General features: G+C 32.2%; 3 protein-coding genes across 3 annotated transcripts; all 3 read right to left on the minus strand.

Annotated features, from left to right (window-relative positions):
* Nucleotides 1-310: 310 nt before the first annotated feature.
* Nucleotides 311-1,999, minus strand: LOC132744051 (migration and invasion enhancer 1-like; the record flags this gene model as incomplete). Its single annotated transcript, XM_060732659.1, is given in 3 exon segments — nt 311-573; nt 1,120-1,196; nt 1,902-1,999. Coding segments are annotated over 3 exon segments (225 nt in total). The 3' UTR covers nt 311-486.
* Nucleotides 2,000-3,550: 1,551 nt separating this feature from the next.
* LOC132744048 (zinc finger protein 862-like) lies at nt 3,551-6,464 on the minus strand. Its single transcript, XM_060732656.1, has 3 exons — nt 4,731-6,464; nt 4,235-4,496; nt 3,551-4,032 (listed from the first exon to the last, which is right to left on the minus strand). Exons 1-3 carry the CDS (start codon nt 4,750-4,752, stop codon nt 3,858-3,860), a joined length of 459 nt encoding a protein of 152 aa, XP_060588639.1. The 5' UTR covers nt 4,753-6,464; the 3' UTR covers nt 3,551-3,857.
* Nucleotides 4,756-6,465, minus strand: LOC132744049 (zinc finger protein 862-like). The gene is made up of 2 exons (XM_060732657.1): nt 4,955-6,465; nt 4,756-4,810 (listed from the first exon to the last, which is right to left on the minus strand). Exons 1-2 carry the CDS (start codon nt 6,463-6,465, stop codon nt 4,756-4,758), a joined length of 1,566 nt encoding a protein of 521 aa, XP_060588640.1.
* Nucleotides 6,466-7,403: the final 938 nt, after the last annotated feature.

The following is a 7,403-nucleotide window of genomic DNA, read 5'->3' on the forward strand; positions in this document are numbered from 1 at the left end:
TTTGATAATTTCTAAAAATTACCGTACTTCTGTAAATGGAAAATGTTTCCTAAGACAGGACAGGATTTTTGGATTTGCACATTTAGTAAAATACACATAATTTTTAGTCTTATTTTCATATAAAGCACTGAAACACATAAAGAAAATACGACATAATAATTAAAGTCTTAACTAGATTTCAGGAGGTAAAAATGAAGCTCTATTAACATTGGAGTATGTGTCATTACTTCTTTTTTAGATATTTTTTTTTAATAATAAAGGAAAGCAACAATAACTTTGGGGTAAAAAAATGTCTTTTTTTTGTTATCTAAAAATAATGAAAAATGTGTCAATAATTTTTTTGCTCATGGGAAAAAAAGGGATCATTCATTATCTCTGAAACATTACACATTGTTAAACAATATTGTAGAAAATATTAAGGTACAACTTTTTTAAAATAATTTTGGTTACTGTTGTGAATTTATGTTTTAATGTTACATTTTTAGGTTATAATATAGTACATCCTGGACTTTCAGCATCTGTAATTTCTTGACATTTCCCTCCGTTCATGAGTCTCTCAATTTCTTTTATCACCTGAAATTATTTTACAAAAATAAATTAAACTTCCTCTTGTAAAAACTTGCTTAACTTCAAAAAGTATCATAGCATGAAGAAAAAAAGAAATCTTAAATGATTTTGAAAAGTTTGATTTTTTTTTATGCTAGACACTTTTCAGAAGATGCAATAACTTCAATTTTAATTTTTTAAATTTCAAAGTTATTTGTTTTTGTTTTTCTTCTTGTTTTTACTCATAACACTGTAATGACAACTTGCCAGCTCAGGTGCCACTCTGTTATTTCAGACACAAACAGGCAAACAAGCAATTAGAAAAATTGATGATCTGTAAACTAGCTAGATAGCTTCCTCTAGTGGGAATATCCTTATGTTTACTTTACATGTTGATAAATGTAAATATGTTCCGTATTCTTTGAAAAAAAAACACCAAAATATCATATTACCAAGTATTTCCCAGTATTACCCAGTTAATGGAATATTGCCCAGCCCAGGAAAACCCGGGTTTTCCCAAGCGGTAAATACTTTGCCAACCCTGTTATATGTTGAAGAAAAAAATAGACTTACATTTTCAGATTTTGGAAAGCCATGAAGTTTGAGCTTGGAGAATATAAGTTGACCATTCACTGTAACTTCAAAACATGCTGCAAATACAAAATAATAACACATACACTGAAAACTTCCTTGCACTGTAATAACAATTCTTAAATTCAAGTTTTTTCTGTTTTGTTTTCTTCTTCAAATTGTTAGAATTTTTGTAGCTTATTTCTTTTTGAAGACAGTATATATTGTTTGTTAAGATTAACACTTCTGTTGTTTTTTTAAATTTTTTATAATTATCAAACACCTGCATGGGTCCATTAAGTCATGTTGTCCTGAACATAAACTTCAATTCAGATGACAAAAAAAACAAGATCTTATACATGTATAATGTACTCAAAAATGTGTCACAGTATCTCTAAATCAATATACATGTAAATTGCAAGGAAGCACGGAACTTCTTTTCTGGAAGCGAGTTAATATTTTTGTTTTGTTTGAGTTTTATGTCACACCAGCACAGTATAGGTCATATGGTTGCTTTCCAGCTTTACGGGTAGAGAAAGACATCTTTATCAGGTGCCCCTCTGTATATTATTTCAGTCACAAACAGGCACCCGAGTAGAATCACCGATGTTTAATAAGCTAGCTTGATAGCTTTCTAATATATGTATAATCTTAGGATGCTTGTACAACTCAAACCTACAGCGGTGAAAGGCAAGTGTTTTGAAGTCGACGACTTTCACCTTACGGCCACAGACTCCCCTTAAAAGTTTGGTAACAAAACAATTTGACTAGTAAAATATACTTACATGATCTACCTACTTCTCCGGACACCTCGGTCTCAGGCAACGCTGTCAGAATGTCTTCCATAAGCTGCCGAAACCGAGGATAGTAACCTCACCCACCACTGAAACAAAATTAAAATCTTTATTTAACATGTAAATAGATATTATGTGATAACTGCTACAAGTATTATAGTTTTATTTACTTATTTACATTTTATGGTAGACCAATGAGATCAAAACACAAGGAAAACAGGGGAGCAAAACAACTGTATATAACTGTGACTGAACTGTGGTCAAAGTAGGACAAGAGTGTGAAACCAGTACATGTACATGCTTGTATACATATATGTTACGTAGTTTGATATATAAGGGAGACAACTACTTTGAATGATTTTATATTATGCTTTGCAGAGTGCAAAGCATTATATAAAATTAGAGCAGTTGTCTCCCTTATATATATATATTAAAATATATATATATCTATATATGTATCTTCCATTAATGTTAAACCCCTCACCAGGATATAGACATGTCTGTGTGTCAAAATCAAAAGAAAGTTCAAAAAGAGTTCTTTAAAAGAGGATAAAAGAAGAATATTTAAACATTATAACAATCTGGGCTATGTTATCTATGTCTGTTTAGTCTGTATTCTACTTCAATTAATTTATTGGTTGCAGTTATACTAGACAACATGAATTTATTTGGTTTAGACTTTCTGGGGCATACATATAGTTAGGCCGAAAATCAAAGACTTTTATGTATGCACAATTATGAAGGGTGCTGAGGTACAACATATTGGGCCACATTGTAGGACATAGCCTTAGTAGCAGGGGTTCCACTAGCCACTCCGGAATCCTGAGGGTCATTTTGAACAGTATGGACTAAGTTTAGCCAATTTATCAAAATTTGACCCTCCAGTTAAAATCCTGAGGGTCAAATCAGGCCTTCAGGAAATTTGAAGGGTCAAAGAGTCATTCAAGGGTCTAATGGACACCCTGCTTAGTAGGAATTAAACTTTTCCTTTATTCATAGTTGCTCCAATTGCGGATGTTCATGACAGTCATTCATGGAAGATCAGAGCACTTGAATGATACTTGAAAAATATCATAACTTATATATATAATAAATTAATTACAAAGACAATAAAAAACATTAACCCATTACTTCATGAGCATTTTGTGAAAAATGGCTGTTTTCAATGAAAAGTCTCCCGTTACAAGTTCAAATTGCTATAATACTATAAAAACTTGCGTGTATATAACGTAATGGGTTAAGCAAATGTTTTCTGTGGTACAGAAAAGCATGGTAATAACAATTAATTTTCCTTCTGTCAAGTGGTTGATATTTGTTTTATTAGACTGTTCACTGTTTATTATAGTGAAAAAATGTGTAAGTGACCGGATTGCTCAGTCAGTAGAGCTGTGAATGGTATTCTGGGAGTCTCGGGTTCAACTCCTGGTCAGGGGTAGACAGACGTTTCACTTGAAGACGTTTCACTCCCTTTTTATACCAAAATTTTTCTAAGACTTATGATATACTTAAAATAAATAGACCTTAAATTTAATAAAACTGAATTACGGAAGGGAATTTCACTTTTTGTTAATGACTATTAACTCAGTTTTTAAGTTTGTATATAATAATTGTTATCCCTGTTTATAATATTTATTATCGTACATGTGGAACAGGTAAGAATGCATTATTTTTGTTATCATAATTTTTTTTTAAATAGTAAATATATTATATTTCATAGACAAAATTCTGAAATTTTCATCCCAGTATTATGTATGTATATACAGGGCTCCAGATAATTTTTTAGGGCAATGAGTATTTACTCATTGATTTTTTTGTGAATGAGTAAAACTTGAAATCTGAAATTTGGCAGGAGTATTTTTACTCCTTACAATGTATGGAAAAGAGTAAAACATTTATTATGCTTCCATGTTTACTGCATTATCATAGTTGTAATACAAGATATGTCAGTCATTTCTTTTGCTTTTTGGACTCTCTTGGTTTATAATCTTGCATCAGACGCTTCCTTCTGCGATTCTTGACCAACCACTGTCTTGTGTCTGGTACAGGGTCATACTCTGAGACTGGCTCTCCATAAAGGCTAACCCTCAGCAGTGATTCAAGTGAAATCTCTTTGAGTGATGACCTGCCATGAGATAAACAACAACATATATACTTCAAGAACAATTTTCAAGAATGCATAAAATCATGTACATTTGCATTAAAAATAATTAGAATATTTACTTATAAACTTTTCTTAGTTTACTAACAAAATTATATACTAGAGTAGATCCTCCTGCATAAATTCAAAATATAAAGATAGATAGACTTTAATATAAATGTCCCACCTTAATTTACTCTTAAGTCTGTTTTGAGTGCTGAATGAGCGCTCACACTCTGTGCTTGAAATCTCCATGCATAAGGCTATTTTAGCTAACTTAGCCATGTTTGGATATGTCAGACTGTGCTTCACACATAATCTTTGGCACAGGTCACTGAGGGAAATGTTCCTATATGTGCCTTTTACCATCCCATAAACCCCTTTCCACTCCTTCTCAAGTTTTGTTTTGTCTAATAATGGCTCAACATGGGTGACAGTCTCTGTTGTCCCTGTAATATAGAATGCAATATGTTATTATTTAAATAAATCAGGAAGCAATATAGTGACATTATAATATATTTTGCAAGTCCTAGATATCAGATTCTTTAAAAATAAATTCATCAACTTTGTGTTTAATTTTTTTGGACAATGTTGTTTTGCAAGTAAACATGTTTATATCAATTAAGTTTTTATTGTTTTAAATAAGAAAAAGTTTACATCAGTTAAATGTCAATTTGAAATACCTATAATCAGATCTCCTTCCATTTGTTACACTGTTTTTTCAACTCCAAACTGATTTCCCAAACATTCTAGAGCACTTTTACTGGTATCAGCAGGAAGATGACATACTGTTGATGGTTCTAAGACTTGACTCAAGTATATTAAAGTGTCACTATCATTCTGTTTTAGTCTTCTTTTAATATTTTTGGCCAAGTTATCCAAATAATTATTTTTAACATTTGAAAACTGTGATTCTATATCTTTGCTATAATATTTAAGCTCATCTCCTTTATAAAAGGCCTTTTCATCTTTCACAACAATGCTGTTTTTCATCTCTACTAATCCATCACCCTCTTCTGATTTCATTGACTCAATCTTCTCCACAGTACTGTCTATTAGGGGAGGAACATCACTAAAAATAAGGTTCTTTGCCTGCAGTTCACAACATAGGACACCCAGGATGGTATGAACGTCCAACATGAAAGCTAAAAGTAATGCCGTTTTATATGAAGCAAAGTACTTGTATAAACCTTTAGCTGTAGAATTTTCATCGGCCATGCTAGACAATGTTGCAAGTATGGCTCCATATGATTCATAGACGGCTTCAACAGCATTTTTAAGACCCAGCCAACGAATGGAATATGGTTCTTTAACAGACAGCTTAGGCTCGTCTAACAACCCCTGCATTTGTTTTAAGGCAAATGTCCTATTTCCTGATGCAGATATGAAATGGTAAAGGTTTGCAAATTTTTCTTTCAGTTTCTTTAGTGGTTCAATTTGTTTAATAGAGTCAGTTACTGCCAAATTTAATCTGTGTGCTATACAATGAGTTTGTATTACAAATGGGGCAAATTTAGCTTGAACCTGTACCCCAACACCAGTTTTTTTACCCATCATGACACTTGCACCATCTGTTGCAAGTGAAACACATTTTGAAAAGTTAACATCACATTCCTTTAAATAATTACTTAAAGCTAAAGTTATAGTATGAGCTTTACCATCTGGTAATTCGCAGTTACCAAGAAAAGATGTATATGCACTACCATGGACTACATATCTCACACAAATTGAAAGTCTCTTGGAAACAGTGATATCAGTACTTTCATCTATTAAGATTGCAAAATAATCAGACTGATTGATCTTATCAACAAGTTTTTTCTTTAAACCAGCAGCAATTACATTTTGAATTTCTGTAATAGTAGTCCAGCTTAAATTTCTGTATGGCATATTTAATGAATTTAACCGTTGAAGTTCCAAAATTGCATCAAGTTTTTCAAATGGTAATTCATTTTTCATGAGAGAGTAAACCGATCTTATCAAAAAAATGTCTGAATCCAACAATTTACAGTTTTTTATCTCTTCTGAATCTTGATCTAATAGCGTAGGATCTTTTTTAGAACTTTCTAATTTCAATGACATTTTAGTAGCAGTCTGGTGGTCCGCAGATTCGCAGTGTCGCTCAACGGTTGATTTTTGAATATTGCTAGAACCAGTTGTAGTAAATGCATTTTTCATTTGAAATTTTATACATAATGAACATTTAAGCTTAACCTGTGACGGGTCTTCTGAATTTATGACAATCCACGGGAACAGGTCTTTCCAAACGGCGTACGTTTTATCTGAGGCTGACACATGTTTCTGTTGCTCATACGTGGCAGCGCTAATTATTTCATTGATTATAAACTTAACAATTACTTTCGGGTCGATTTTTTTCGGCTGAAAATACGAGTCAATCGTGTTTACTTTTGACAGCGACATTGTACCAGTGTTTTTATAAAATTGCGTTAATTCCACCACCTTACTATACATACGATAACAACCGATGATAGTCGGAACTACAGGAAGTAACCGTTAGACGTTGCAAGGCATTTATACGAAGTTAATTCCACCACCATACTATACTTACGAAAACAACCGATGATGGTCGGAACTACAGGAAGTTACCGGTAGACGCTTGCAAAGCGTTCAGACGAAATTAAAAATAAAATAATTAGAGTTTACTTTCGGTTACGTTTACGCGAAAGAAATGTTGTTCAGTGCGTAACCTGATTTTTATGTGCGTTTTCATACGCTTAAATTTTGTTTTGAATGCGTAAACGTGTTATTTCCATGCGTAATTTACGCGTATACGCATCTTATCTGGAGCCCTGTATATATGTACTGGTTTGGGAGATAAACTCGGCCGAAAATCAGTGTTTTGGGGGCATATTTCATTTATTTGTTTACGTATTCTGATGAATCTTGCACCATAATAAACTTCAGCTCTTCGATATTCCGGTATCACCATAAAAGTTATATTTAGAAACATAACGGGTAATTTTGAGAGGCCCTGGAAGAGGTACGTAAAAAGGATATTTTAAACGCGTGCGAGTAGATAATTCCGGCTCTTTGTTTTTCTTCTTAAATGAGTAAGTTAAAACGTAAAATAACATGTTTAGACATTTTATTATTTCTTTGCTGTTCTGTTCATTTATGTCAAATATAAAATATTTGTTACCAAAATTGTTGAGCATTACGTTAGTATAATAAATATCTATAACACGATATTTATATGCAACGTACTATGTAACATATAAATCATTTTCCGTAAAAACACACATGCATTATCATAAATAAACGTATAACAAAATATGTAGTTAAAGAAATAGTGATTCAAATTTATTTTTGCTTAGCTTAACAGAGTGAAGAAGAAATTT

Source organism: Ruditapes philippinarum, unplaced genomic scaffold, assembly GCF_026571515.1.
Source record: "Ruditapes philippinarum isolate M1 unplaced genomic scaffold, ASM2657151v2 ctg21290_1_1_1_1, whole genome shotgun sequence".
Classification (NCBI taxonomy): Eukaryota; Metazoa; Mollusca; class Bivalvia; order Venerida; family Veneridae; genus Ruditapes; species Ruditapes philippinarum.

Excerpts from the sequence above, each read along its gene's own strand:
- LOC132744048 (XM_060732656.1), bottom strand. The coding sequence starts at position 4,752 with ATGGAAGGAGATCTGATTATAG. Across the intron at positions 4,497-4,730 it reads GGAAGGAGATCTGATTATAG|GGACAACAGAGACTGTCACC; the intron begins GTATTTCAAATT and ends TCTATATTACAG. Across the intron at positions 4,033-4,234 it reads AGACTTAAGAGTAAATTAAG|GTCATCACTCAAAGAGATTT; the intron begins GTGGGACATTTA and ends ATCTCATGGCAG.
- LOC132744049 (XM_060732657.1), bottom strand. The coding sequence starts at position 6,465 with ATGTCGCTGTCAAAAGTAAACACGATTGACTCGTATTTTCAGCCGAAA. Across the intron at positions 4,811-4,954 it reads AGCAAAGATATAGAATCACA|TAAAAGTGCTCTAGAATGTT; the intron begins GTTTTCAAATGT and ends TGCTGATACCAG.